Genomic DNA, 27631 nt, shown 5'->3' with positions numbered 1-27631 from the left:
CCCATGGTTTCCTTGTCTTCTCCCATTTTTACAACCACCATATAATCATCAGTGCCACCATATAATTATCACCATCAACCACCGTGAACTTTCATATTATTGTATCGTAAACTATTTTCACCATCGGAATTGAACCACCATCATTATAATCACTTTCATTGTTGGAATTGAATCACTCCGCCGGATTTCAAAATCACAACCAAGATGACACGACCCATCTAATCAATTCTTTGATAGACCCAAAAAAAAAAAAAAAAGATGATGACGAGAAGAGAAGAAAACGATGAAAAGAAGATAAAGATGAAAGATAAAAGAATATAAGGATAATGATGTAATTTTCTTTGCTAATGTACTGTGTAAATAGTGATACAAATGTGTCAGTTAATTTTCTATTCTTCCATGTATACTTCTTATCGATACCCTACTTATAATCAGAAACACAAAGACATAACAAATTTTACATCTTTATTATTGCTCTTAAAATGATCAATACTGATTTTAAAATAACAAAACCATATATAAACATACCTGAGGCCAAAATGTTGTGGTTGGACAACGAAACTGCAAATAATACAACGAGTAAAAAAGTCACCATAGTATTTTTTTCTTGTATTAAAACTATTGAGAGATTAAGATGTTCACGATTTTTCAGATCTTGGAAAGAGGCTATATTTTATACAACTTTTGGTCTTTGTGATATTTTCTTTTATCATTAATTGATTTTCCGAATTTGTGAGTACGAGTCAAATATTCAATTAAATGTCAAAGATTTTGTTCTGCCAAAATCTATATAAACAGAAGTTTTGGCAAAACAAAATCTTTGATATTTAATTGAATATTTGGCTTGTACTCTCATTTAGTATGGATAGTCGCAAATCAAAGTGAAAATTAAAAAAAGTCTTGTGACACCTGTAAATGCAAGATCTGATTGCATTGTTCATTGTTGGAAAGTTTTGTAATTAGAATTAGGAATAATATAAAATTAAATTGAAATCATATCTCTTTGTTCATTGTTGATCTGATTGCATTTGTATGATATTGTATCTATACAGCTAGATCTATTTCTTTATTGAAAAGAAACAATTTCAGCTCTGAGAAAATTAAGTCAAAGACATTGATGGAAGAAGAGTGCTTTTAGATAATGGCGATACAGTAACCAAAACAGTCAGAGATTCCGATGTCAAACACTGAAAGTCGATTTAGACAACTTGTAAAATAGATTTAGACAGCCAGAACATTTTTGTGAAGCCGAAAAGAACAAAACAGAGATCAGCTGCTCATCAGTGAGCTCAAAAATTGATTGTACATTGGATTACAGATTTGAATAAGTATACATCTCACACATTGTTCAAAAACATTGAGTACACAAGTTGAGTTCTTGATCTTCTCTATTCTACCACATTGATGGAACATAAACTTGTTCTTTCAAATTTTGTGTCGCGCTTTCAGTAGGGAAACCTCTAACTGCACCAATTGTCCACTGCGCTATGATCCCAGCAGCAACTGCAAACCGGAGCTGTCGCTCCAACACATCTTGGTCCTCAAACATCTCAGGACAAGTTGTTAGCTTTCTCATTATCCCTGCAACAACAGCATCACCAGAACCTGTCCTATCACAAGTGAAAGGAGTTATAAGCACATCTTCTGTTCCAACCACAACTCCATCAAAAGTAGGAGTATAGTAATGAAGCCGGAGTGTTCCATCAGTCACAACCAATAGCTTCAGCTTGTCATGCCATAATGACTTGACTTCCTCTGCTGTGTAATGGTAATAGTCTCTTCGGTTTTTCGTCTGATCAAAATCCTCAGCAAAGTATTGTGGTGTGTAGTTTCTTCTTCTCTCATAGTAATCTTCATCAAGCAGAAACTCAAGCTCTTGCTGTGAAACTTCAATGATGTTTGCTTCATTCCATGCTTTCTTGATCAACCTCCTAGTCTCATTGCGCGATCTCCATAGCGGTAATGGAAGATTCAAGTCAAAGAAAATAAGCCCTCCAAACTTTTTAGACCATTGTATTGCCGTAAAAAGAGTTGATTGCATTGTAGGAGACGTCAACACTTCTGAATTGAAATGAAAAATCCTTGCCTGCATTGGAAGCACCAGTAACAAACAAAAAGCTTAAAAGCCAAGCAGAGGTGCTCTGTTTCATGATCCAAATCATATACGAACAAGAAACCAGTCATTTGCAATAAGATTCATGCTCAAGGCAGAAACTTTCCATAAGAAACCAAGCTCGAGCTATCAGTCATAAACCCTAGATTGAAAGATTGTTACCTCTTTAAGCACAGCTAAATTGAGTTCTGAAGCAAGAAGCGAGTCCTCCGGCGGCTCTTTCACCGTCTCCGCCTTCATTTTCCCGTCCTTAAACTTGATCTTGACACGAGTACAAGCAGTTTTTGAATTCTCATCAAATTTCACAGCTCTCGTCTGAACTCTCTCCTGATTCATCATCAGAACCAGCTCATCCCCAAAATCATCTTCACCGACTTTCCCCATAAACGCCGCTCTCCCACCTAACCGAACATGAGAGATCGCCACATTCGACGGCGGACCTCCCGGAGCTCTCCCAAACTCCGGCGGATCCCACTGCAACATCTTCCACTGCGAGTACATGTCAGGATGCATCGGATTATCATGGACTCGTACCACCGGAACAAATTCCTTCTGCACGGCTCCGAAACAGCACACAAGAGGCGGATCATCGTAAGGAAACTCGATCCCGTCGTCGTAATCCACTAACGCCGGATTCAATTCAGGATCAGTCTCGGTAGTATCGCTCTCGGTGTTATTTTTCTCAATTACCGTCGAGGTTTGCTTCTTCTTCCTACCTTTGCGACTAGGCTTAGCGGCGGTTTCCGCTGCTGCTCCGTTTGTGATTTTGCCGCCATTAATTGAAGATTTCGGAGTGAGAAATCGCCTTGATTTTGGTGAATCTCGAGCTCCTACTACTATCTCTCTACGATCTAGTGAAGAATCAAAATGATGAAGATGAGGAAAAAGAAGAAGAGAAGCCATTTGAGGGGTTTTTACTTCAGTGTCGGGGTTTATCCAAATCTTCCTCTTCGGAAAAAAATCATATCGGGTCCTGACCCGACTTCTATTTAAACCGGGTCAACCCTAACCCGGTTCGGGTTTTTACTTAAGGCTGAAGAATCAGTTTCAGATTTTCTTAAGAAGAAACAAATTAAACCCTCGACAAAGATCTCACCGACGGATTCGATTCTCTCGTTCTCAGGCCATCCTCATCGCCGGAACGATTTCTTAGGTAATCTCGCACTCGATTCGGCTCCTCGATTGTCTCTAGATTTGGGGTTTTCGTTTCCTTGTGGGAATCAATCGATTGATTTGGCTGCTTCTTCTATTAGCAACCTTGGATCTTCAATTATCGATCGATTAGTTTTTCTTATCTCTTTCCACATTTTGGTAAATGATAGAATGTCTTCATCACTTGTGATGGAATTTAGTAAACCTTTTGATTGCTGCAACTGCTAAGCCTAGGATTCGTCTTTTTATCATTGAAGATGTTGTGATTGACTGAACCAACTCCATAAGAAAATCTCATCTAGTGCCCTTGCGTTGATCTAGCTTGGTGCTCTTCTCAGGAAACATACTAATGTGATTCTATATCCTTAGAAGTGTTGCTATGCGTTATGTCTAGGTTAAGGCTCTTTGGAATGCTAGCTCGGTGACCGTCCTGCCATTGTTTTTGATTTCTAGATATTAAGTCCAATCCGGTGGCTATTTATGTGTTAGAATCAAGATTTTGCACTGCAATCTTCATAGACACTTTAGATCTACAGGACACATCAGTAGCTTACACTTAGTGTCCCTTCATTCTATAATAAGACAACTTTTTTTCCACTCTCTTTCCCTGATTCTGATCATTTTGAACTTTATGCATCACAGAGAACAATGGGCTTCTGGACATTGTTAAAAGGCCTCCTGCTCTTTGCAAATGCACTGGCAATCCTCAACGAAGACCGTTTCCTTGTTCCAAGAGGATGGACACTCGGAGAACTCCACCAAACCGGTAGAAGGAACTCTCCCAAAGGCCAAATCATCGGTCTAATCCATGCCTGCCAGTACATGAGACTACCCCTCATGCTCATTAACACAGCAGTCATCGTCTTGAAACTCATCTCCGGTTGAAGATTTTGTGTAGATGAAGATAAACTACACTGTATTCTTAAAATGATCGTGATTAGTTACAAATCTATTTTGTGTAGGAGTTGGAATTTGTTTTGCCATCTACTGCAAACGAGTATCCCTTGCACTCAAGTTTGGTGTGAATTCTACAACATTCTTCTCACATTTTTACATGCCACATCAAACTACAAATGCCAAATAAGTAATAACGTTGCAAAGCTTACACACATGAAAATAAGGGGACTACTACATTAACCAATGAAGAACCTCGTGGAAAAACTAGTTACCAAGAATCTACTTGATTACATAACAGATCACATATCCTAAACACACAAAAATCACCAAACATGACTTCACTTCCTTTCTTGTTTCCCATCAGCTTTACTCATCACAACTTCCATTTTCTCCATCTTCTCATACTCAAACTCCTTGGTCTTGATCCCACATTCTTCCTGCATCACCATGGCAAGATTGTTCCTTTTGAAAGCTGCATATATATGCATCATGGCGAAGAACACAAGACCAGTAGATCCAAAGGTCATGACTAAGCAAGTCACAATATCCCTCATCCTATCACTTCTTCTCTTCTTCGCAGCCTCCTCTTTTCTAAGTTGTTCCTCCAAAAGCACCGGCGCCCAAGAGTGCTCATACTCGGAGTGTCTCACTTCTAAGCTCCAAGAATGAAGATTCACATTCCCACTATACGAATTCACACCAACCATGAACTCATCCTCATGTTTCAACATTTCTGACAAATCGATCCGATCAAACATCAGAGGAAGAACAGATTCAAAGCTTTTTGATTTGCTTAACCGGACTTCTAAGAACTTGCCACCAGCTTGGTAATTAATCCAAGCGTACAACAAAACTTTCTCAGTCTTCTCCAAGTTTGCAATCGTGAAATTGCTAATCTTCTCAGAAACCGTAGCACCATCAACAATCACCGCGACATTAGAATCTCCAATTTGGGTGAGATTTTCAGAAGTATCGAACTTTACTTGGAATAAAGAGTGATCAAATGTTCCATTAACAGGAAACACTACAAATCCGAGTCTCCCACCACGATTAGGAGAAATCGAGAAAGAGAAGAAAGTAGAGAATCCGGCGAAATACTCGAATTTTATATTCTTCACGGACTCAATGGGTTTCTTGTAGATGACTCGCCCACCACCGTGACTCACTGAGTCAGTCAGCTGAATCGAAGATCCGCCGTCGACGAGCTTAGCTTCGCCGTACAGGGCAAAGTCGTCGGACTCAAAGCTCGCATTTTTACCGGAACTTGTGAAGGAGAACGATGTTTCAGCTTCCGAAATGGTGATTATGGAAAACAATGAGATGACAATCAGGAGTAGAACCAGGAGTGACCTGGAGAGAATGAAGCTCGCCATAAATGAAGATGAAAGATTATGGTTGTGGAATTTGTGATTGAATTCTAGGGTTTTGAAATGCTGGGAGATGAGATCTCTTCGATGGAGGAGAGTAAAGTGATGTGGTGGGGGAAGAGAGAGAAAGAAGAGAGAGGTGTGGGTTAAGCACTTGGACAATGTGAAAAAGCGTTAAAGGTATCAACTTTTGTCTCCCTCGTTTCCTTTCTTTGTTGTCACTGTGGACTGTGGTAAACCCCAAAAATGCTAATCTTATTCGTTTAATTCCCATTACAATTTTACACTAAAACGCATTTTATTAAATTTTTCTTTCATGTTAGGTTTCATTCCCTCTTGTTTTATGAGATGATCTATCCATTTATTTTTGTTTCAATCAAGTTCATATTATTTGTTTTTATTTTTAATTTTCTGTGCACCATTTAAATTATCTTAATATATATATATATATATATAACCGAGCATTCATCCAAAACCTCTTATTAAATAAAACAAATAGAGTACTATAAAATAACATCTTTTCCTTTTTTTCTTTTTTTTTGTCATCTAGATTTATTATTAATTACAAATTATGAGAACTGTTACATAGAAGATTCTACAACTGACAATTCCTTCCGACCCTTACTAGATCCACGACAGACTACACTTCCTTCTTCGTAATCTTGATGAATACCTTCAATGATCCACGACCTGGCGACACTTCCTTATCTGCATAGAATCCTGGCGAACGGCTATAATTGTACATCGCTGGAGATCTCTTGCACACTTGCCTCCATTAATCTGCAAATTTGTTAATAAATCGCAATATCTGGGACTCGAACCCCAGACCTCTTGGTGTAGAAGCATTAATCAACCCTTGTTCAACCAATGGGCCAAGGGGGCTTCCACCTTTTCCTTTTTTTCAAAAGAAAAAAAAAAAAAAAAAAAAAAAAAAAAAAAAAAAAAAAAAACCATATGAAAATATTGTTAGACCTTAACTGAATGTTAGAGATGTCATAGATGTGGATTAATCAAGTACAGTATTAACTCCTACTATTCGGATGATAATGGTAAAAAATTCCCAACGCTTGGAGTTTGGGCTTTAAAACTATTCAAGTTACCGCCACAAACAGGTGAAAACAAAATCCCGGCAAATTTTAAAAAACGACACCGTTCCAGAGGATATTTTGAAAATCTCCCGCTGCTTGTTACTACTAGTTTACTAAAACCCATTCTTCTTCAGGTCTTTTCAACTTCGCTCTCTCCCTCTCTCTCTATTGAATCATCTTCGTGTTAACTAGGGTTTTCGATTTATCAGAAGACATAGCAATAATGGGGAAATCGAGCAGATCGAAAGGATCGAGTATCATCGGGAAAGGTGAAGTTACCCCAACGCAAATTGCTTTTATCGTCGATCGCTATCTCTACGACAATCGATTTTCAGAAACCCGAAACCTCTTTAGATCTGAAGCTTCTTCTCTCATCTCTAATTCCCCAATTCGCCAAGTATGTATTCATATATTTGTTTAATCAATTGGATAAAATCTTTTGGTTTTTGAATTTTTTTTCTTACATTTTTGTTTTTGTTTTTGGGGATTCATTCGCAGGTTCCGAATAGTTTGATGACTCTTGATGCTATGTTGAACCATTACGTATCTTTAAAGGAGCAGAAAGTGAGTCTCGATCAAGAGAAAGTGAAATTGGATCAGGAAAAAATTAGGGTTCAAAATCTGTTGCAGGGGATGCAAAATGTGATGAATTCGTACAACGCTAGCCTCACCGCTCCTCCTCCTCCTCCTCCGGCTTCAGCTCCGACTTTTCAACAGAAAATCAACAGCGTATCTTCTTCAGGTCTGGAGATTTTGTTGTTTTTAGCTGTTCTAATTTGGAATGATTAGCTTCGTTTGGATCTTTGATCTTGTCATGTGCTCCACATTATTGAATGAAGTAGCTCTAGCTCTTGTCTGCTTATTAGACCTTTATGCACATAATAGGCTTATTAGAAGCATCATATTTTGGCACAAAATTTGTCACTTGAGAACTAATAGAGCAGTGTTCTTATTTTTTCAGGCTTAACTCAGTACAACACACCAAATGTTATGTCAGTATCATTGCTAGGTAACAAAAGAGTCGATTTTCGGAATTTTTCCACACCTTCGACCAGTCAGTCTATTACCGGGAAAAGAAAAGGTCCTGAAGTTTCTGTAAGAGCTCCTCCGGTAACTAGGAAAGCGCGGATTTCTACAGCAACTGGTATGTTTCTGTGCCTACATGTTTATTGCATTTGATGTAGCTCTTAAACTAATTTTGTATCTTCTTTTTTTCTTGGACCAGGGACTAATAAGATCTCACAAGCTGATAAAGCAGCTAACAATTTCTCATCCCAAACCCCATCTGAAACATTAGCGTTGGCCAAAAACTCTGCAACTAATGAATTGATTGGTCATGGGTCAAGTGTGGTGAAGTGCTTGTTCAATACGGCTGATTCCTCAGTTCCTACTAGTTCAACATGCCTTAGGACACCACAAAAACATGCTTCTCCTGGGAGTGATAAGTCCAACAGTCCCCAGAAAGAAGTTACTCCTACAAACTGCACAATTGTTACAAAGGAGAGATTCACAGTCAGTCCTCTCAAGCAAATTACTTCTTATTCAGTGGAAAGAAGCCATCTAATTTCTTGTTCGCCGGTCAAGTCTAACCTGAAGATGTCAAATAAGAGAGACCATGTGAAAGGAAAGCTCAACTTTGATGACACTGATACAGAAATGTGCTTAGAGGCACCTGCCTCTACAGATTTAGTTTCAACTTCTCCATCCGGGTCTGAGCCAGAAGTTGATTTATTTGACATGGACTTTTCTAATCTGGATTTCTTGGGTGAAAACTTCACACTCTCGGAGCTACTAGTTGATTTCGATCTTGGTTGTGAAGGAAGTACAAATCATTGCTTGTCACAGACCCCAAATCAACCCATTGAAACTGTTTCAGGGTATGTGCTTTGTTTTATAGGATCAGTTTTTGTGAATGGATGTTATCTCTTGATGTCTGATCATACGCTATCTTAATTACAGCTCCTCTCCTGAATCAGGGGATTCTAATCTCGAGTCTGACCAGGCCTTTTTGGAATATACATCAACCGTGACTGAAGTGATTCAAGGGAAAGACATGAGCAGTCAAGGTGAGAATTCTCTGGTCTGCATTTGAGTATAGATATACATTTGCCATTTTCACTCATTCTTGATGCTTCATTTGCAGGAGATGATGCCAAGAGTGCTACAAACTCCACAACACAATGCAATCGTATCTTCAATCCTGGTACTTTCGTTTTCTCATTCTCCATTTCATGTGATGATGTGACCATATTCTAGATTTTCAAGATAAGATATTGATCATCTCCCTAACTCGAGCCATTCTTCTCTTAACACAGCCAAGGTTTGAAGGAAGAGAGTGACATGACAGACAATTGACTGATTTTGAAGACTACGATTGACTCCAAGACCACCAATGCACGATCCTCTACTTTTGCCTAACTATGCTGCTCAGTGCTAATTCTTGTAATGGTCTGTGAAATATGAAAATGCTATCCCCTAAGTTCGCTCCTAATTAACTAGTATCTATTACATGTAGTTGTATAAATTAAACTTGGATTTTTGGTCTATTGTTTTAACAGCTGATTTCTCTATATTGATATTGACAACAAAATAGGACTTTCACCATTATGCATCTATTTCCAAATACCATGTAGTCAGAAATTGGCTTACAATAGAAATTAAATGGCTTATGTTTGGTGCATGAGTCAAGCCAAGTACTTCTCCAGCTTCTCTACTTCCTCTGTGCTTCCAATGTACAGTGGAACCCTCTGATGTATCTGTGTCAAGAATCCCAAACATAAGATTTAGTCTGATGACACCAATTTTAGATGTAAGCACTTAGGAGTAGAGAGTGCATAAGAATCGAATCAAAACAAAATTCAATAAAGTGAAACTAAGTCAAATTTTATTTTGAGTTACCTCCGTCGGTTGGATATCTAGTACTCTCTGGTGACCATCAGAACCTTTCCCTCCAGCTTGTTCAACAATGAAACTCATTGGTGCACACTCATACAAAAGCCTAAGCTTTCCGTTTTTGCTCTTCGCGTCACGAGGGTACCCGTAAATCCCACCGTACAACAAAGTCCTGTGAAAATCTCCGACCAAACTTCCAATGTACCTTGCAGAGTAAGGCTTCCCACTTGGACCAGGGTCCTTGAGGTCATCAATGTACTTCTTCAGCTTCCCGTCCCACATCTGGTAATTTCCTTCGTTGAAGGAGTAGATTTTCCCGGCTTTGGGGATCTCAATGTTCTCTTGCGTGAGGACAAACTCACCGTACATTGGATCGAGCGTGAAGGAGAAAACGCCTTTGCCTAGAGTAAGAACGAAGATAACTGAGCTCGAGTACATACAGTAGCCGGCTGCTAGCAAGTTATTCCCTGGCTGGCACACGTTTACTATACACCTTTGTTCTTCTGACCCAAGCTGCAACGACATTATAAGCCAAAGGTCACGTAATTTACATTGTACGATCTCTATCTCCTAAAGATAAAACTAAAAAATAAAAGGAAGAGTAGTATACAGCTGAGATATCGTCGGAGTCGTCGACAATACATTCGTCATTGGGGCTATAGATACCGAAGATAGACCCGGTAGAGACTGCGGCGTCAATGTTGGAGGAACCATCAAGAGGGTCAAACACAACGACGTAGTTGCCGGAGTAACTCTCCTCCACCGCTACTGGCACGTCCTCTTCCTCCGAGGCAATGATTCCCGTTCTTCCACTTGATCTCAAGCAGTTGGAAAACACCTGTACACACCACCCACTCAATCTTTATACTCCATCCACCCATTTGCATGTAATAATTGTTTTTAAAACTTTTAAAGAATATCCAACAAACAAAAAAGCAAGTGTGTATGTATAAGAAAGAGACCTCGTTAGAGATGACGTCAAGCTTCTTCTGATCCTCTCCCTGGACATTAACGGCGCCTTGAACTCCGGTGAGATTAGAGATTCCGGCACGTTGAACAAGTGAAGCGATCTGCTTACAAGCCATTGATATACTCGACATCACTATCGTCAGCTCTGCATCTATCTCTCCTTTCATCTCTTGTCTCAACAACCAGCTCGTTAACGTCTGAAGCTCGTATCCACTCTTCTTCCTCGCCGCTGGTTTCGTCTCTGCCGCCGCAGCAGCATCCGCCGCCACCGCCATACACCTCACTCCACCACCAACATGATGGTTTCTTCCACTAGTTGCTCGTTTCCCGTTATTGGAGAACAGAGATCTCGGGAAAAGGATTGAAGGCTGAGATGCTGCAGCCACGTGACGTGAGCTTGAGAGAAGAAGATGAGACGACGTCGTTGTTGCGGCGATTGCTGCCATTTTTTGTGTCTGGTTTTGAAAAAAACTTTGCAAGGTTTGGTTTTGGTGGAGGGAGAGAGGATCGGATGGATATTCGGATTGTGAGGTGGACGAAGGATTCGATCTATGTAGGGTCCCACTTATCTTCTGTTATGACACGTGGCTTTGCTCTTATGGACCTAAACAAAAGATAAGCATAGGCCAAATTTATTGGTTAATGTCCTATTAAGGATTTTAGTAGTGTTAATTAAAATTGGGCCTAATGTAAAGTTTTGTTTTATCTTAGGCGACCCAAGGATATTTTTAAGTAGGCGTGGGTGGCCATATAAACCAAACTAAACCGAAGCAAATTGAGATTTTTAAAACTGAATTTATGACAGATAAACCAAACCAGTTCAAACAAAACCGAAGATAACTATCTGATCTGATTGGTTTCGATTAGTTTGTACAATATGATAGATTGATCATATTTGCTTGAAATATGATAGATTGATCATAAATGCAACTAATTTCTTGCTCTAGAATTAAAAACAAGTACATTGTAGAATTGATGAATGCAATTCTAGAAAGAAAAAGAAAAGTCAAAGAATGTTGGCTGTTTCATCGATGTAATGCATGTACTACCACTAGGAAATTTATTATTCGGGGTGATGTGTTTTGCATCAACACATTAGTAAACGAATTCGTTTACGTTAGAAGTTAGACAACCAGTTAAGTGGCAGATTTATTAGACTTCTTTATTTTAATTTTATTTTTTTAATAATTTGGTCTATTAGACTTATCACAATATACTGTCTTTAGGATGAATTTCTTGAGTTTCCAAGTTACTATAGTTCAACCGAAACAATACCAATAATTAATCAGCTTTTATATCATCAACAAGTTAGAGATATATATCGTATGTAAACACAATAACATGTAGCAAGGTTTAAGTGAGATAATAAAAATTGCAAGGATATTATCTTGAACTAACGCGTTGAATCAAATACGGACGTGAGGACATGTATTGTAAGCACGTCGCTTTGTTTCCAAGAAACCGCCTCACCCGAAAAAAGTCTGTAGTCCTGTAATGAAAAAGATAATCCAACTAAATCTTTTACAATAGTTTAAAATTATGATTACTACGTTTGTGCAAACATCAAAAGATTAATTAGTATCATGTAGACGATTTTAAAAGAATCCGGGCAAAAGTCTCTGGTAACCAAAATACTAAGCTCTGAATATTTTTAAAAAGTTAAAAAAAAGTTTGAAACACACATAATATATGACTCATGTTAATATATCATTTAATTTTAAGTATTTTCATCTGGATTGAACCCTAGTTCATCTAATCGTTGATAATACATAGCAGCAACTCGACAATACATAAATCATCTTCCGTATTCAAACTTTATTTTGTCAACCTTTGAACACACTATAATTAGGTTTATTTTATCAACGAAATTAGCATTTATCGGAATACCCACGTCCAAGTTGATGACGTTTTTTGTGATTTCCACAAAATATGCATATAAATATCGATTAGATTATAGAAACACTAAAATAAATATAAATTATAGAACATACTTTATATCCTGACCAAGCACCAAATAGAAGAAAATTAAAAAAATTGCAACTACTATACAAAATGCAATCTTTACTGTTGACAAAAATACAATTATTACTATTATAGTAACACCATATATATAGAGAATGTTATAAAGAAATAGTAAATACAAATCATTCTTGTATATATATACACACACAAACCCCACAACATCCCTTCAACATATACGCGTCCTATTTCCACGTTCTCTCTATATAACTCTTCTCCTTGAAAACATCAAGAAAATCTTTAACCCCTTAAAAAAAAAAAAATACGGAGACAGAGAAGAAGAGAAAAGAAACACCCAGAAGCAATGTCTTATTCTTCCCTCAAATTGCCAATCTTTCTCATTCTCTCATCTCTTCTCCATGCGGCGTTAGGTACGTACAAACATATATATCAATAGATCATTATATTCTTCGATAGTTAGAAACCAAGTTCTAAAATATAATCAAACCCAAAATTTGTTTCCTACTTGGATAGAAAAGTTTCATCAGTCTTTTACATCGATATAGGAACAACCTAGATTTCATAGCTTGACCAATATCACATGACCGATTTAAGATAAACTATCGGAAAAGAAAGCGTCAATCCTCATGTGAAGCTTTGTTTCCATTCTTATGTCTTACTCTTTCCTATAATTGTAGGGGAAAACATTATATGCGAGAATCTGCCAACAACTATGTGCGCGTTCTCAATATCTGCTTCCGGTAAAAGATGTATATTGGAGACGGCTAATGTGGCCGGAGAATTCACTTGCCGGACTTCCGCAGTGGACGTGGAAGGGATTGTAAACCACGTGGAGACCGACGAGTGCGTTTCCGCTTGTGGGGTTGATCGGAAAACCGTAGGGATCTCGTCGGACTCATTGATGGAAGCAGGATTTGCCGCTAAGCTTTGCTCATCGGCTTGCTTGGACTATTGCCCTAACATTCTTGATCTCTATTTCAATCTCGCCGCTGGTGAAGGTACCATAATATTCCCTTAAGCCTTGAAAAAAGAAAAAAAAAAAAAAACCAATTCATGCATTATGCATACATATATAGGCCTTCTTTTGGTGTGAATATATTATATGATTTGCACAATGCGTGCGTACGGGTATTCTGATAAAAATGATTTTGTGTATAAGTTCTTCGTTTATGATAATAAATTATTTGCTGAAAACATTTTTTGGGTTAGAAGATGTAATTATCTAATTTTAGTTACTTTGCAACCAGTTTTGTTGAGAAATTCATACTTTATTTACTAATGTATCACCAAAATAAGAAAGTGTTTCAAGATGTGGGGGTGACAAGAAAAGTAGAAAGTGTGTAAATTATGATCTTTATCATGGCTTGTTAATGAAGTAAGATTTGTATATTTGTGTGTTTTGGTAGATTCCTCGAGTTTATTACAAATGCATGAAACTCACTTATGGGAGCCACTTTCATTTTTATTCAAGACGTGGGGGTCACTTTCATTTTTTTTTTTTGGTATTTCTTATCGTCAAAGCAAGGTTCGGTAGGAGGCTAGGAGCCTCAGTTAACATAATTATTATTTATATAATAGTGATTCTCTATTTCATTGGATCCTATATATGAATATGATTTTAGGTTGGTAGTAAATAAATGAATCAATGATGCGAAAGTGTAAAATTGACGTAACGTACCAATTAAAAATTGGCTACATGCAGGTGTATTTTTACCTGATCTCTGCGATGCTCAACGGATGAATCCTCACCGTTCGATGTTGGAAATCCTCAGCTCCGGCGCTGCGCCAGGCCCTGTTTCCGAGGTTGCACCAGGCCCTACCTCCGAAGACGTCTCATCTCCTGCTCTAGCTCCGGCGTCTATGTAAAATGTTCATTAATTCCACATGTGTGTCATAATACTTTATATTAATATTTTCGATTGATGATGTCCATATATAATGGACCGTATCTTACACTTTCTATGATTTGATGCCGATATCATCAATATAAGAGGGAGGATACAGAGTGGGTTTGATTTTTGTTTCTGTTTCATAATCAACATTTCACTGTATAATAACAACTGTATGATACCATTGTTTTGTCTTCTTGTTCGATAAATGAATATATGTATACCATTGTGCAATCGCATGTCTTAAATTTATTGGGTTTTTTACTTCATAGTTTTGTGAGGAATATTTTGTTCATTTTTCTTTTGCTCATCACTAATGTTTTCAATGTGCTAAAAGAAAAAGAAAAAAAAAAGAATTTTGTTTTTGGAAGATAGTGAATTATGTTTACCAAAAAAAAAAATAGTGAATTATGTAAAAAATCTTATTTCTTATTCAACGATTAATTAAATTAACTGAACCAAAACTCAAATTTTACAAGTTTTTTAAGTGATATGTTGTGGGTTGGAGACCCGAATTTTGCAAGTTTTTAAAAAACTTTACTTACAACCAGCAAAGTGACGTCCGACACATTATAAAACACGTGTCAGCTGACTCATCAACCATAACGGTTGACTAACATCCATTAATTATATTATGATTCTGAATTAGACATTAAATATAAAGTTTGGGTATAAAATTCAATTTTTTTAGAGTTTGAGATGATATTAATCTTACGTGTTTGTCTAGGTCGAAAAACACATTTTACGAATACAGATTGTACGAATATGAAATACTCTTTTCTTAACAAATTGGAGCCTTACAAACAAGGTATGTAATATTTAACAATAAAAATTTTTTGTAGGTGACAAACTAATTCTGGTTTCTTAAAAAAGAATAAAAACTAGAATCTAATTATTTACAGATAATCTCAAAGATAACTTGTATTTTTTTTAAAATCTTTTTATACGCAGCTCAATTTAAATATTTATAGGATTTACATTGCTAGGTTGGATTATTTTTTTAATTAAATTCTTTTGTTATAAAAAGAATTTAAACCACAAACCTTAGAAAATAAACATTATACTGATCTTTATATAACTGGTTTCATTTTTTTAAAATCTGTGATTTTATCAAAATTATATTTGTAATCATGACATAATTGAATATTGGCAAAATTCAACTATCATAAGATGTGAAAACAAATTGAATGAAGGAAACCTCTAATAACGATTCTATGTTCGGTTCACAATGTGCCGGTTATCAACTAATAATAATGGGCTTTAGTTGAAATGGCCCAGATCCACTAAAATGGACATATATAAGTAGGGTTTACTGCATGTGCCGATATTTCCTGCCCTCTCTCGCTCTCTTTTGTTTTCAATCTTCTGTGCCTCTGATTTCTATCATGGATACTGTTGATGATCCGATGCCTGCGCATATGAAGATATTCGAAACCGCAAAGACGGTCGTCTTCTGGGATGTGGAGGATTGCCCAATCCCTAGTGGTAGCAATGCTGTTGAGGTTTCGAAGAACATCAGATCAGTACTTGTGAAGATGAAGTATCTTAGTAGGGCTTCCATCTATGCTTATGGCAATAAGAATCAGATCGTGGATGGTCTTGAACCAGCCGCAATTGTCGAGCACCAAACAGAAGGTGAATTCCCTAAACTCTCTTGCACTATTTCTTATATCTTTTCTCTGTGCGATTATATATGTATGTATGCTTTCTTCCAGGAGATGCATATAACACATCTGACCCTGTTAACATGGATTATCGTGGTGCGGCATCCATCTATGCCGATGAGAACCAGGATAAGTCTCCTGAAGTCGTGGTCAATCATTCACCAGGTGAAAATTCCTTAAAGCTCTCTTGCGCTCTTTTTCTTGTGCTTACATATGATCTAAGTTTATTATATACATCATGTATGCTTTCTTTCAGGAGACAAAAATGCCAGACTTCGGAAGATTTTAGTGAACATTTTTACCTGGGCATTGGATAACCCTTCACCAGCAAACGTGATGCTAATCTTGGGAGAGATCGAAGAACACCACAGCTTCGTAGCTGCTGTTCACCGTTTGCAAAATTTGAAGTGTCACAATGTTCTCTTTGCACAGCCTGAAAACAAATCAGTTCCGCTAGATTTTCCTATATCGACAAAATGTCTTTGGGAAACACTATCAGTTGGAGGCCTCCATATCGTCCAAACTGAACCTGTTGAAAATACTTTGAAGGGAACGAGAAGGTCGCCTCTCAGGAGGTTTATTTTTGCTTGCCGGAACTTTAGTTTGTACTGCTTCCCGAAGGCTGTCTCGACGACTCCTGCCTAAGGTCTTCTAACTAAAGTTCTTGGGGGTGAGTTTTGCTAGCTCAAAAATTTTGTTGCTTCCTTTTGTTGCTAAGCTTACACTTGTTTGCTTTTTTCGGGCTGTGGTCTTTCTATCTTATGTTTGAGTGTAAATTTCCAAGACTGTGAACAATTTTCCTTTTTAGGCATTAGAGAATAGATTAGATATTGCTCAACACATACAAAAGCAGAGGAATAATACAGAGGAAGTCAACGGAAGTGTTGATTGAAAGCTGACTTGGTCAGCAAACATAGATGTAATAATTTCTTACTCAGGTCCGTATTTCACCAAATACGGACACATATATTCTCACCCAATGAAGGATGCCGTATTCTCTTGCAAATGCCACAATACTGATTGGATTTCCGCAACTGAAACAGCTACTTTTGGATTCAACTCCTTTTGGCAAGAGAAAACCGAAAAGTAAGGATCAATAAATACATAAGCTTATAAGGGAAATGGATAACAAACTCCATGAAGTTCTCAAGTGTGTAACATCCCAAAGAGGATAAAGATTCAAGATATCGCTAAACAAAACCATGATCATATGTTTTATAACAAAGAACAAAAGAGATGCTTAGGTGATTCTCTGGACAGAATCCTTATAACAAGAAAAACAATCATGATACCAACTAATGCAACAGATCTAAGGATCCGCAACACGTTGTGAGCTTTAGATTTGGACAGCTGTGAATTTAGAATTCAGACTGATGCAGCAAGTTGTGAGTTTTCACATTAGGTCTTCTCCAGTAGCTAGGCTTTTCCAAGGCCATTTTGTAAGTACATCTGGCACCTCCGATATGTTTTGAGGCTGTGATAAGAGAACATTGCACTTTCTTTTGATTGCCCGAATAGCACCGATGAACCCCATGTCTCCTGAGATGTCTCCAAGGATTAGCATCAAATTCACTGGTGGTGAGTTATGATTGCCAAAGTTATAGTTGAGAAAGTCCAACAACATCATCGTACGTCTCCCATCTCCTGAAATATACATATATGATAGAAAAGAGAAAATAGTGCACTTAATTAATTAGAAGGAATTTACTATCGGGCCAGTGACTGACATAGAATCCACCAAAGCGATCCCTCATATGCTGATAATCACCATAGGCGGAGACTGATTCGATATAACCATGATAACCCTTTTCCTTAAGCCCCATTCTAATATTATCCTTAACAGCGTGAGCATCGAGACCATCAGGGATTGGGCAATCCTCCATGTCCCAAAACACTACAGTTTTCGCTGCTGCAAGGTTTTACAGATTAAGAAACGCATAAATAATTACCAAGGGTCTAAAACTGAATCAGATCGACTCTAGCATATAATTAAATCATCGAGAGATAGAGATAGATCTTAGAGTCTTACAGTTGCACAAAGACATATCGTGAATGATGCACGAGACGGCGGAGGAAAAGGAACCTAGAATAATTGGAAGAAAACCATAACTTACAAGTTTGAAGAAAAATAATATGGACATATTACATAATAATGAATGTTTTGTCTCAGTCATAAGAATGTTCAATGGAAAGTAAGTGATTGATAAATGGACAAAGCCTGAAAATAATCTCTTAAAGAGATCTTCCCATGAGGCACACTAATAAATCACAATCATCACCATAAATACAAACAAGGCTTCAAAAGTATATAAATACACCCACATATATGTGTATGTATGTGCATATAGATGGAGATAGAGAGGGGGAACAAAATAAGCATATACAAAGCTTTTGAAAACGCTATTTATCAGCGCTTGTTACTCTTCTTAGCTTCCAGTGTAGTCCCATCCTTGAGAGCTTGCTGAGCATCGCCTTCCATACCGAGCTTGAACAAGCAAGCCGCTTGCAGATACAATGCGGTTGGCCATTCCGGAGACACAACCTGTGCCTGCAGTGCATCTGTCAGAGCCTCTTGTGCGTTCTCGTTCATCAGATATGACAGGCACCGCCGTGCGTGTACTGTTGGTGACACCATTGTTCCCCCATCTATGAACTATACAACAAAACAAGCCAGCCTTTTCAATTTAATGACTGAATGTCTAGCCCTATGATGGCTCTTGGCATGAAAATTTTCTAAATCAACAAAATTCGAGGTATGTTGCATTTAGAGATATTACCTGAGTGTAGCAATCGACTGCGGTTGTAAAATCTTTGGAACGGAAAGCTAAGTCTCCTTGCTTCTTCGAATTGAGAGATTCCTGCATCTGGTTGGTCCACATTTGAAACGAGAGCTGCAGGAGAAGGTAAATAAAACCATATTCATAACAAGTCCCTAATGCAAAAGACTAAGCCGTGAGCGAAAGGAAGGAATAGATTAACACCTCATTGGCAATTCCTTCATCATCCTTGTATCCAATCTTACTAAGTATTTCATGTATGGCTGTAAGATCCACTCTTAAGCATGCATCACCAAAGGGTGTCAAAGAAAGCGGAGACTCTTCCTCAGCCTCGGTTTCATGGGGGATACCCATAAGAACGTATGAAGCTACATCAGATTCCTTCTGGAGTGTGACAAGTGAAGTGACGAGAGATTTCACATTTGGTCTTTCTCGAGCTTCATACTGCAGACAACGTGTGGCTAAGCGTACTAGCTCAGTTCCGTCTTCGTTTGAGAAATGACCCTCGAGAGCAGAATCCATTAACATTGCACAGTTCTTGCCTCTGATTAGGTCAAGCGCCTGTATACAAGCGAGGTTAGAGAGTCACTGAGAAAGAATGAGACAGGAAAAAGATGATGAACATCATTTGGATTTTAGTAAGGATTGAAATACAGATTCTTTCCAACAACTATCCAGCAGGACACAATGAGCCAGGTCCTATATTACATCTAAAGTTTGTATATCTTCTATTAGTAGAGGACTTACATGGCTCGGTGGAATATGTTTTCCACTCATGAGATCGAGCAGAACGGTTCCAAAACTGAATACAACACTCTCTGGTGTAACTCTACCTGGCACAAGATGAACAAAGTGGATTAAGCTTAAGAACTTTGTGCCCTGAAACATTTTGGAAGCTAAGGGACATATATAAACATGAAGCAGAGATAGTTTTACCCGTTCGCAAATACTCTGGAGGAGTAAATGCCAAGTTTGTGCTATAACTCTTCCCATCTCTGCTATTTTTCATGAGTCCAAAACAAGACAACCTGGGATTCCCATCCTGTAAACCAACAAAAGATAAACAAAATTTACGACTTCAAATACAAATCACTCAGAGAGAAAAAGAAAGATTGAATCAACATATTCACCTTGTCAAACAAAACCCTGTAAGCATTGAGATCATGATACAAAGCTCTCCCTTTATTACTACAATATTCCAATGCTTGCGCTAAACACAATGCAACTCTTAACCTCATGGCCCATTTCATCGGATGATTTTCCCCTGAAAACACACAAAAAATCATTCAATCAACTACAGCATCAGAAAATACACAAACCCTATGAAACCAACCTTGTTCTGATCATTCAAATCACAAACTGAATAGCGTTTTAAGTACTCTACTCACAGTGGAAAAGATGCTTTGCAAGCGTTTCGTGAGGCATAAACTCAGCTACGAGTAATCTCTCTTCTCCTTCGTAGCAACATCCTATCAGATTCGCTAATCTATCACTCCTCAAGCTCCCAACAGCTTTAGCTTCATCCTAATCAAACATTACCATTTCCTCAATTTAGACCCCCAAAATCAAATCTTTGCAGAGATTGATGATAAGGGCAATGAAAAAGAGTTTCGAAATACCAGGAACTGTCTATGATCAGCCCAAGCCAGGCGATTGAAGCGTTTAACAGCGATCAAGCGACCATCATCAAGCCTTCCTCTGTAGACAACGTTAGGAGCTTTCTCGCCGTGTTCTGATACAATGTTGTCTGAAGAGAAACCTCCGGTAGCAGATTTCAGCTGCTCTAGTCTGAATTCCTTAAAACTCGGCCACACTTTTCCTCCATTTTCTTTAACCAAGAGAGAAGAAAACAGAAATCAGACAAAACCCTCAAAATCGAAAACACAAAAAGGAAATTCAAGAGAAGCAGACCGAGATCGGGAGATTCGAGAACTGAAGCGGATTTGAAGTGAGAAGGGAACAAGCAGAATGAGAACTTAGAGCAACGAGCTCCCATTTGATGACTAACGTCGGCGATGAAATCAGGTGATCGGACTTCCGAGAGAGCGGTGGACAAATCAAACTATACAAAAATTGTCATTGTTAGAACCGAAAGTTGAAGTCTTTATCGATTTCGAAATGCATACAGAGAGAAAGTCTCAAGCTTTCTTCTTCTTCTTCTCGGCGTTTTCAGACTTCCCTCTACAAAGAGGATTGTTTTTGTTTTTCTTTTCTAATTAATATTTAAATGTTTTTTATCCAAAAGTTGTTTTTGCCACAAAACTTTGCGCCTCTTCCTTTTTAAACCTTTTTGCAATTCCTTGTTTTTCTTGTTGTTACGAAATAGTATTGTTTTTTTTTTTTTAATAATTTTCAAGTACATGTGGTAGTTTTATTGAATTACTATAAGCTTAAAAAATTGGAGAAAAAAATTTCATGAAAGAGCTAAAATCAAACCATAGGGTGAAATTAGTGAATCTCTTTTACTATTTAACCGTTGAAATAAGGCACAAAAAGCAGAAACACTTTTGTCATGTTTGAAAGTTGAAACCGCGTGAACTTCATCATTTAGACCATTTGTTGGCGATTGACTTTAAAAATTATTATTTTCTGGCTGACTTTTGTGAGTATTATGAATTCATACTTTGTAATAAAATTAAAAATACTATTACAGATCATATGTGAAAGATTTCATGTAGGAAAAGAAAACCCACCTATATATAAATTGCATAGTACCTTGTCCTAAAGTTTGAGACTATTTTTATGAAAATAGTGTCCATAATAAAAGGATATATAATAGGTTAAGGTTGTTGAGCAAAAGATATTAACGTACGGATCTATAACGATGAGCTAAAAACACTAATGTTTGACGACGTTATCTTGTTTCCCTTCTCTTCAAGTTGGGTTAAGACTTAAGAGCACTATAATTTTAGTTTATACAATCTTCAAACCAGTATAGTACAAATTCCACCATTCTTTCTTAGCATCCAATAAAAAGACTAAAGACGTACGTTTTTTCTTTGTCAAAAGCTAAAGACGTACGTTATCTCCATCCTGATTCTGATTATAGATCAAGCAAAAACACCCACACATTAACTTGCAAATGATCAAATCTTGGAGATATAAATGATATATATATATATATATATATATATATATATATATATAAATATAAATATATGATAAGGTAATGTTTCATTGAGAAAAGTTCTAGAAATCAGGTACCCTCTAGTAATGAATCATTCTAAACTGGTAAATTAGCTTGAAAATGCAATGCTCACGAAAGATTAAAGCATGTGTGGGGGTTTGCAATCAACACATCTATATTTTGAGGTGTTTTAAGACATCAAATCTCATAAAGAATTTATTTACGAAGAAAATAAATTTTCATATACACATGATGAACTTGGTTCCATTATTGTTGCGAACAACTTTCACTGATTCAAAAGTTGTCGTTTTCGTGAAGAAATGTTTTACATATCTTGATACACGTTATCTCCATTTTCGAATTTTGGAAACGATATAAAGATTTTCTTTTAAAAAGACGTAGTTTGAACAAGAGTATTTTAAAATTGTCTCGAGGCCACAATATATATATATCTCCTTATTACTGCATGTGTGTGTTGGTAAGTGGGCGTTAAATCACTTTTCAACGTTACATGCACTTCTTAAATTTGTTTGGTCTCTGATTTATGTAGCCATGGCCATGCTTGGCCAACCATGAGTTCTAAATATAGCTTATGAAAGTGGTTTTTTCATTATTAACATAGAGGATGTAAGGCCCTCTAAAACTATATAAATTAATGAGGTTAAAAATCAAGAACTTCATAAAACACACCATATCCCGACAGTTGGTATAATGATAATGTCTCTTTCTTTCTGCATTTGAATTAATGATTTTACTACCAATATATGACACCAGAGGACCCTCTTTATCATAATCTCTCAAATACTACAACAATAATTAGAAGAAGTCGACACCAAAAGTGAAAAAGAAAGAAGAAGATTTTCCAGCCAAAAATTAAAGAAAGGACATCATGACTTACGAAAAATGTAATCCCTCGTTTGTGAAACATGAATCACAACAATTAATGAGCATTATCATTGCATTCATACCAACCATATATGTTTATCATATGTGTGCATCGCTATGTCGCTGTGTTTGTATCTTCTGCTGCGCAGCGAATAAATATTAGTCAATTGCCAAACGCCACATAATCTTTGAGAACGTGAGACACCGAATCCTAAGAAACAATATCTAACCACAAAAGAACAGAAAAAAAAAAACAAAAAACATCGACTTTATCAAATATATGCATTCAAGCAGTGGGTCCAAAATATTATTCGATCGGTAGGGTAACTAAAAAACTAATAGAGAATTTTATAACCTTTCCAATGATCTATATATTATCAAAATATCCGAGTATTGCTAAACACAAGTGATATTTTGGACCATCAATTAGAATGTTCTATCTTACATTTGTTTGTTGTTTTTGTTTATATTCAACTAGCATGTTCGATTTGAAGTTGTGACACCTATATTAATAAACATCGGTTAGAACTTCATTTCAAATTCGAATGTACGAAACGGTTAGAACTTCTAAGTTAGAAGAATCGGTTACTTTCTTATATCATTAATGAAACTATCGGAGTATGGATTTGGTGCGTTGGATTTTAAGGACTAATTAAGAAGTGTTTAACTATGAGCACCGAAAAAAATGTGAAAGGGAAAAAAGGAAAGGAAGAGACAGGGAGATTTTGGGTGACAAAGCTAGTGTCCTAATGAGAAGATGTGAAACACATGTGAGCCCACATGGTATGTGCCTTTGACCACATTCCTTACCGACATACTCCACGTTCCCTCTTCCCACCTCCTTGCTCATTTTCATTTTCTTCCCATTTTTTACCCCAATTGTTTCTATTTGTTTAACTTCTTCACCCACTACTATTCCATGAGAAATTATTTACATGTAGGTTTTGATTATTAGCTAAACTTAGATGATGCTATTATGATCGTTGTAGGCTGTTTTAGTAAAATGAGTTGGTGAACAAAAAGTTTGAATCGCAATAAGATTTTGGGAACAAAAATGACTAAATGAAATCCTAAAAATGTATCGTAGTTTCAAAACGATTATATAGTTTTGATGACGTCCTTCACCAAACAAACGGCTGAAGAATCATAAAATAGCTAAAGTAGTTCATAATTTTAGACAAACAAAAAAAAGAGACACTAAGAAATTCTGATTAAAAAAAATTAAAAAATTCCGATTTCCGATGAATTTATGGCAAGGATTAAACAGAAGATAAAGTCATCGTCCCATTTGGGCAGTTGATTATATATAGCTAAGCGAAAGTTCATCGTTAACCTAAAATGGTTATATTTCTGTTTTTAGTTATGTTATCCTTCTGTCAAATTGTGAAATCCCTAAAAGCCACTACACAATCATCGGATTACTTGAGAAACAAGGAACTGGAACTATACAGACTGCATCGAGCTCTTTTCTGGATCAATAATCATGTCATCAACATTTACCAATAATCAATAACCTGAAAACTAAAGTCGAGCAGCGTTCTCATGCGCCATTGGTACCATTATCAGTGTGACCTCCATTGCTGTCTTTGCCATTCACTTGAGCCCTCAGTCTCTGAAAGACCACAAGGAAATTTATACATATTAAGATCAATTTACTGGGGGTTTTTAGTCGGATTTAACATTGGAAGCTAATTTAGGTGCGTACCCGATCTGCAGGATCAACACCGTTCCCGTTCAAGAGTTTGTGATTCTCTTCTTTGCTTCTGTCTTTCGAGATCACAGGGAGCAATGCCGTTGTTCGATCAGGCAATTCTGTTTTAAAACAAAATCATATGAGAAAATTTGTGGGTTTTCTGCAAGTAATCACTAAAGTCAAAGATCAGACCTGGTAATTTCTTGTCGAGGAAGAAGACAACCAAATTCACAGTATACCACGCAACAACCACATCGACAGTGTAATGTTTACGGGAGGCAATAATCAAGAGGCTTTGCAAGATGGCAACAACCCAACCTAACAGCTTTATGAACCTGTGACAGGGACATTTACAAGCTATTACAGAGATTATTTTGTCCGGTTATTGTTTTACGATATGACTAGAGAAACTTTGTACCTTTTAGAGCCGTATTTTTGGTAAGTGCGGATAAAGACTAGTGTGAATATCATGTGCGATGAGAAAATCAGGTCTCCACATCCGTATATCACCCCACGAGGAACTGACAAGATCAGCGTATTATCACATAAGAACTAGAAGAAACATGCGTCAAAAAATTGTGTTGAGGGAAGGATAAATGATTAGAACTCACAGTTGAGCAAGAGCACCTCAAGAACGTTATGTGGCCGTGGCAACCTGGCAAGCTCAGAACCCTGTAAGTTAACACAAGAGACTAACCAGAATAAACACATGAATATGGATGATACCCCCCTTTATAGAACTTTATTTAGTTTTTACCTCTCGACAGTGATAGTTAGGGCCAGGAAGCTGAGTCGAATAGAATGTTATAACACGGAGAAACTGACAAGCCTGTTTATGGAGAGAATTGGCAACAAACTTCAAGACGAGCAAGCTTTGAATTGCATTTACGTAGCAAAGGGCAAAGAGTACTTACAACTAAGAAGGCGAGAACCCTGCACCATATCAACACAGTGTATATCTTCTTGCTCTTCACGATGAAAGGATGGAAAGTCCACTGCAATATTTAACACGAAACAAACCATATAACAGTTGCTTCACCAGAACAGAACCAGACATGAATCCTGAGAAAAACTCACCAGGAAAAATGAAAGAAATACACAAGTGAACACAGTTTCACTTATGTAGCCTTTATCTTGACCAAGCTCCTGAAAACCGAAACAAACCAAAAAGAGCTTAACTATAATATATAGTCAGACGAATAAAGGGATCAAACCAAAGCAGCTGAAAGATTCGAGACAAACCGGAAGAACAAAAAAGCCAGAATCTTGAAGCGTTGGTCCTGGCCGATGAATATAATGAACTCCCCTAGCAGCTAAACCATGAATATACTGCACATAACAGATGCATTCATAAAAGGACTAACACAAAATCGAAACTAAGAGAATAAATTAAGAAAAGGGTAACTTCAAGTCCTGTACTTTAATTTCCCACAAGGCCTTAAGTAAATTATAGGTATAACAAACCATGATCATAACCTTTTACTGTATCCTACGTTTTCATTTTCAAACTTAAGCAAAAAGAAACCGGAATCTGAGAAAAGGGTAATCATTCAATAGGTGTCGAATTCAAATAATATACGCAGCTCCAGTCTACAATTAGAGATTGAAGTGATCAGAAAACTGAAATTAAAAGATGAAAACCTGACAGAGAAGACCAGCAAGAAGGTATTTCCAGTTCTCAGCGAGGAGACCAATCTCTGTCGTTATCTCCGAACAAAATCTCTTCCATAGCTACAATTTTACAAACAAATCAGCCAATAACGTCAAATTTAATCGCAAGATAGCAAAATCAGAAAAACGACCAACCTTGGAAGCTTCGCGGCGAATATAAAGCGTCATTATAATCTTGTTTGTTATTAATCTTCCACTTCCATATTACTTGAGACCCCAAACAGTTTGGGTCAACATCATCAAACCAAACCCAACAAATTTGAATTTTTTTACAGATCTTAAATTATATGTGGAATCCAAAATTTTCAGGTAACCTAAGTCGAGGTAAACACCGGTGACTCAACCATCGAATCGAAGAAACGAGAACGACGGTGATACCAAAAGGGAAAACCCAAGAGATCAAAAGACGAGAGTGAAGAATTTATAAACAAGAGATTTTAAACGTTGGAAAAGCTTATTCCTTTAGCAGGATCTGAGACGACAACGACGATAAGTAAAAAAGCCCTAAAACAAATTTCTCCGTTGCCCCCAAAAATCTCCGATAGAAGCAAAATCAGCGTTTTTGCAAATCAATTTAAGCAACGTTTTGGGTGTACGACAAAACGCGAGTTCCACACGGAGAAAACGGTTGAAATCTTTATTTTTTTAAAACAAAGTCGCGACTGATGATGGGTGGGATTAATTACTCTGTTTCATAAAGTTGAATATTTTTTCACACATTTCCTTCACATATAATATTCTTTTATTTTAACTCCAACTACAGAATAAATTAAGAAATGTTATATATATTTTGCATAGAATGTAAAAACATTTTCTTTGTACAATAATTCGTTTTTCCAAAACATCTTACACTAAATGTAGAAAAATGGTAAAGTAGATACTGTTTTTCAACAAAAACCTAACACTAATCATTACAACGATCTATATAGTAGGATAAAAAGATAACTAATGATTAAATTTTGGGAGATTATCCAATAAAGTCATATTCTACTAACATCCTTTCTTTCTTTTCTTGTCATCATCTCATAGAATTTTAATGAAAGAAACAAACACCAATCACTTGAGGAGGCAAGGGAGGATCGTGTATTGGTGCAAAGAACTCCCACCTTTGAGCAACTACTTTCATAAATTAAACCAAACAAAAATACAAAAGCTTAACGATTAATCCATTAGTTTTATATTTTCTGAGTCTAAAGTACTAATAAACCTTTTGATTGAAGAAGTGAGTACCGTTGGTTGTTTATTCATAGCTCTCTCATGTAAATTTGGCGCCCACAAACTGAAAAATCAAAATCCCTAACAGGACAACACCGAGCTGGATTCCGATTTGGAGCATCACGTTCTTCAGAAATGGCCAGGCTTTCTCCGACCATTTCCTCTTCCTTTCCGCGCTCACTGTCGTAGTTCCTTCTTCTTCCTGTGTTTCATCATTATCATTATCTTTTGTCTCATCTACTTCTTCTATCG

The 27631-nt window shown here is 37.0% G+C and overlaps 10 protein-coding genes across 12 annotated transcripts; 4 read left to right on the top strand and 6 right to left on the bottom strand.

Moving 5' to 3' along the window:
* Positions 1 to 1172: 1172 nt before the first annotated feature.
* LOC9312308 (fructokinase-like 1, chloroplastic) lies at positions 1173 to 3102 on the bottom strand. Its single transcript, XM_021024594.1, has 2 exons — positions 2276 to 3102; positions 1173 to 2086 (listed from the first exon to the last, which is right to left on the bottom strand). The coding sequence occupies exons 1-2, from the start codon at positions 3014 to 3016 to the stop codon at positions 1394 to 1396; spliced, it is 1434 nt and encodes a 477-aa protein (XP_020880253.1). The 5' UTR covers positions 3017 to 3102; the 3' UTR covers positions 1173 to 1393.
* A 64-nt stretch (positions 3103 to 3166) lies between these two features.
* On the top strand, positions 3167 to 4312 carry LOC110228157 (protein transport protein yos1). Its single transcript, XM_021024597.1, has 2 exons — positions 3167 to 3266; positions 3908 to 4312. Exon 2 carries the CDS (start codon positions 3914 to 3916, stop codon positions 4148 to 4150), a length of 237 nt encoding a protein of 78 aa, XP_020880256.1. The 5' UTR covers positions 3167 to 3266; positions 3908 to 3913; the 3' UTR covers positions 4151 to 4312.
* LOC9314023 lies at positions 4292 to 5692 on the bottom strand. The gene has a single exon (XM_021024595.1). It carries the CDS (start codon positions 5533 to 5535, stop codon positions 4501 to 4503), a length of 1035 nt encoding a protein of 344 aa, XP_020880254.1. The 5' UTR covers positions 5536 to 5692; the 3' UTR covers positions 4292 to 4500.
* A 1084-nt stretch (positions 5693 to 6776) lies between these two features.
* On the top strand, positions 6777 to 9202 carry LOC9312307. Of its 3 annotated transcripts, XM_021025212.1 has the most exons (7): positions 6841 to 7014; positions 7116 to 7359; positions 7579 to 7761; positions 7843 to 8494; positions 8577 to 8683; positions 8761 to 8820; positions 8933 to 9202. In XM_021025212.1, the coding sequence occupies exons 1-7, from the start codon at positions 6841 to 6843 to the stop codon at positions 8941 to 8943; spliced, it is 1431 nt and encodes a 476-aa protein (XP_020880871.1). In that variant the 3' UTR covers positions 8944 to 9202. The 3 variants fall into 3 exon arrangements, with proteins under 3 accessions (XP_002877954.1, XP_020880870.1, XP_020880871.1); XM_002877908.2 differs by lacking the exon at positions 8761 to 8820 and having other exon boundaries at positions 6777 to 7014; positions 8888 to 9202; XM_021025211.1 differs by having other exon boundaries at positions 6777 to 7014; positions 8761 to 9202.
* Positions 9123 to 10978, bottom strand: LOC9314022 (fructose-1,6-bisphosphatase 1, chloroplastic). Its single transcript, XM_002876192.2, has 4 exons — positions 10472 to 10978; positions 10120 to 10347; positions 9516 to 10022; positions 9123 to 9373 (listed from the first exon to the last, which is right to left on the bottom strand). Exons 1-4 carry the CDS (start codon positions 10922 to 10924, stop codon positions 9302 to 9304), a joined length of 1260 nt encoding a protein of 419 aa, XP_002876238.1. The 5' UTR covers positions 10925 to 10978; the 3' UTR covers positions 9123 to 9301.
* A 1681-nt stretch (positions 10979 to 12659) lies between these two features.
* Positions 12660 to 14581, top strand: LOC9314021. The gene is made up of 3 exons (XM_021024056.1): positions 12660 to 12868; positions 13136 to 13456; positions 14161 to 14581. The coding sequence occupies exons 1-3, from the start codon at positions 12802 to 12804 to the stop codon at positions 14322 to 14324; spliced, it is 552 nt and encodes a 183-aa protein (XP_020879715.1). The 5' UTR covers positions 12660 to 12801; the 3' UTR covers positions 14325 to 14581.
* Positions 14582 to 15689: 1108 nt separating this feature from the next.
* On the top strand, positions 15690 to 16964 carry LOC9312306. The gene is made up of 3 exons (XM_021026493.1): positions 15690 to 15982; positions 16063 to 16176; positions 16268 to 16964. The coding sequence occupies exons 1-3, from the start codon at positions 15733 to 15735 to the stop codon at positions 16654 to 16656; spliced, it is 753 nt and encodes a 250-aa protein (XP_020882152.1). The 5' UTR covers positions 15690 to 15732; the 3' UTR covers positions 16657 to 16964.
* A 173-nt stretch (positions 16965 to 17137) lies between these two features.
* Positions 17138 to 18199, bottom strand: LOC110228373. Its single transcript, XM_021025662.1, has 3 exons — positions 18041 to 18199; positions 17720 to 17920; positions 17138 to 17655 (listed from the first exon to the last, which is right to left on the bottom strand). The coding sequence occupies exons 1-3, from the start codon at positions 18183 to 18185 to the stop codon at positions 17405 to 17407; spliced, it is 597 nt and encodes a 198-aa protein (XP_020881321.1). The 5' UTR covers positions 18186 to 18199; the 3' UTR covers positions 17138 to 17404.
* Positions 18200 to 18217: 18 nt separating this feature from the next.
* Positions 18218 to 21007, bottom strand: LOC9312305 (probable serine/threonine-protein kinase BSK3). Its single transcript, XM_021025661.1, has 9 exons — positions 20700 to 21007; positions 20408 to 20616; positions 20177 to 20312; positions 19919 to 20052; positions 19725 to 19830; positions 19536 to 19621; positions 18993 to 19349; positions 18789 to 18902; positions 18218 to 18664 (listed from the first exon to the last, which is right to left on the bottom strand). Exons 1-9 carry the CDS (start codon positions 20782 to 20784, stop codon positions 18419 to 18421), a joined length of 1473 nt encoding a protein of 490 aa, XP_020881320.1. The 5' UTR covers positions 20785 to 21007; the 3' UTR covers positions 18218 to 18418.
* A 3057-nt stretch (positions 21008 to 24064) lies between these two features.
* Positions 24065 to 26822, bottom strand: LOC9312304 (phosphatidylinositol:ceramide inositolphosphotransferase 1). Its single transcript, XM_002876190.2, has 11 exons — positions 26300 to 26822; positions 26135 to 26224; positions 25736 to 25822; positions 25571 to 25639; positions 25408 to 25488; positions 25251 to 25322; positions 25105 to 25165; positions 24912 to 25014; positions 24686 to 24828; positions 24506 to 24612; positions 24065 to 24412 (listed from the first exon to the last, which is right to left on the bottom strand). The coding sequence occupies exons 1-11, from the start codon at positions 26330 to 26332 to the stop codon at positions 24341 to 24343; spliced, it is 918 nt and encodes a 305-aa protein (XP_002876236.1). The 5' UTR covers positions 26333 to 26822; the 3' UTR covers positions 24065 to 24340.
* Positions 26823 to 27631: the final 809 nt, after the last annotated feature.

This window comes from Arabidopsis lyrata (genome assembly GCF_000004255.2).
Source record: "Arabidopsis lyrata subsp. lyrata unplaced genomic scaffold ARALYscaffold_5, whole genome shotgun sequence".
Classification (NCBI taxonomy): Eukaryota; Viridiplantae; Streptophyta; class Magnoliopsida; order Brassicales; family Brassicaceae; genus Arabidopsis; species Arabidopsis lyrata.
The sequence above is the reverse complement of the archived record's forward strand: the minus strand, read 5'-3'. Positions and strand labels throughout refer to the sequence as shown.

Bases quoted from the DNA above. Each gene is read 5' to 3' on its own strand.
- LOC9312306 (XM_021026493.1), top strand. From the start codon at position 15,733: ATGGATACTGTTGATGATCCGATGCCTGCGCATATGAAGATATTCGAA. The intron at 15,983-16,062 runs GTGAATTCCCTA...GCTTTCTTCCAG, and splicing joins TGTCGAGCACCAAACAGAAG to GAGATGCATATAACACATCT. The intron at 16,177-16,267 runs GTGAAAATTCCT...GCTTTCTTTCAG, and splicing joins CGTGGTCAATCATTCACCAG to GAGACAAAAATGCCAGACTT.
- LOC9314021 (XM_021024056.1), top strand. From the start codon at position 12,802: ATGTCTTATTCTTCCCTCAAATTGCCAATCTTTCTCATTCTCTCATCT. The intron at 12,869-13,135 runs GTACGTACAAAC...CTATAATTGTAG, and splicing joins TCTTCTCCATGCGGCGTTAG to GGGAAAACATTATATGCGAG. The intron at 13,457-14,160 runs GTACCATAATAT...GGCTACATGCAG, and splicing joins CAATCTCGCCGCTGGTGAAG to GTGTATTTTTACCTGATCTC.
- LOC9312308 (XM_021024594.1), bottom strand. From the start codon at position 3,016: ATGGCTTCTCTTCTTCTTTTTCCTCATCTTCATCATTTTGATTCTTCA. The intron at 2,087-2,275 runs GTAACAATCTTT...CTTCCAATGCAG, and splicing joins ATTTAGCTGTGCTTAAAGAG to GCAAGGATTTTTCATTTCAA.
- LOC9312307 (XM_021025211.1), top strand. From the start codon at position 6,841: ATGGGGAAATCGAGCAGATCGAAAGGATCGAGTATCATCGGGAAAGGT. The intron at 7,015-7,115 runs GTATGTATTCAT...ATTCATTCGCAG, and splicing joins CTAATTCCCCAATTCGCCAA to GTTCCGAATAGTTTGATGAC. The intron at 7,762-7,842 runs GTATGTTTCTGT...TTCTTGGACCAG, and splicing joins GCGGATTTCTACAGCAACTG to GGACTAATAAGATCTCACAA.
- LOC9312305 (XM_021025661.1), bottom strand. From the start codon at position 20,784: ATGGGAGCTCGTTGCTCTAAGTTCTCATTCTGCTTGTTCCCTTCTCAC. The intron at 20,053-20,176 runs GTGAGTAGAGTA...GTGTGTTTTCAG, and splicing joins TGCAAAGCATCTTTTCCACT to GGGAAAATCATCCGATGAAA. The intron at 19,831-19,918 runs GTGAATATGTTG...GTTGGTTTACAG, and splicing joins ACAGGGTTTTGTTTGACAAG to GATGGGAATCCCAGGTTGTC.
- LOC9314022 (XM_002876192.2), bottom strand. From the start codon at position 10,924: ATGGCAGCAATCGCCGCAACAACGACGTCGTCTCATCTTCTTCTCTCA. The intron at 10,348-10,471 runs GTCTCTTTCTTA...TGGTGTGTACAG, and splicing joins TTGACGTCATCTCTAACGAG to GTGTTTTCCAACTGCTTGAG. The intron at 10,023-10,119 runs GTATACTACTCT...ATGTCGTTGCAG, and splicing joins ACTCCGACGATATCTCAGCT to CTTGGGTCAGAAGAACAAAG.
- LOC110228157 (XM_021024597.1), top strand. From the start codon at position 3,914: ATGGGCTTCTGGACATTGTTAAAAGGCCTCCTGCTCTTTGCAAATGCA.
- LOC9314023 (XM_021024595.1), bottom strand. From the start codon at position 5,535: ATGGCGAGCTTCATTCTCTCCAGGTCACTCCTGGTTCTACTCCTGATT.
- LOC110228373 (XM_021025662.1), bottom strand. From the start codon at position 18,185: ATGACTGAGACAAAACATTCATTATTATGTAATATGTCCATATTATTT. The intron at 17,921-18,040 runs GTAAGACTCTAA...AAAACCTTGCAG, and splicing joins CGATATGTCTTTGTGCAACT to CAGCGAAAACTGTAGTGTTT. The intron at 17,656-17,719 runs GTAAATTCCTTC...TGTATATTTCAG, and splicing joins TGTCAGTCACTGGCCCGATA to GAGATGGGAGACGTACGATG.
- LOC9312304 (XM_002876190.2), bottom strand. From the start codon at position 26,332: ATGACGCTTTATATTCGCCGCGAAGCTTCCAAG. The intron at 25,489-25,570 runs GTGAGTTTTTCT...TAAATATTGCAG, and splicing joins TATTTCTTTCATTTTTCCTG to TGGACTTTCCATCCTTTCAT. The intron at 25,015-25,104 runs GTGAGTTCTAAT...TGATCTTGTCAG, and splicing joins TGAGGTGCTCTTGCTCAACT to TTCCTCGTGGGGTGATATAC.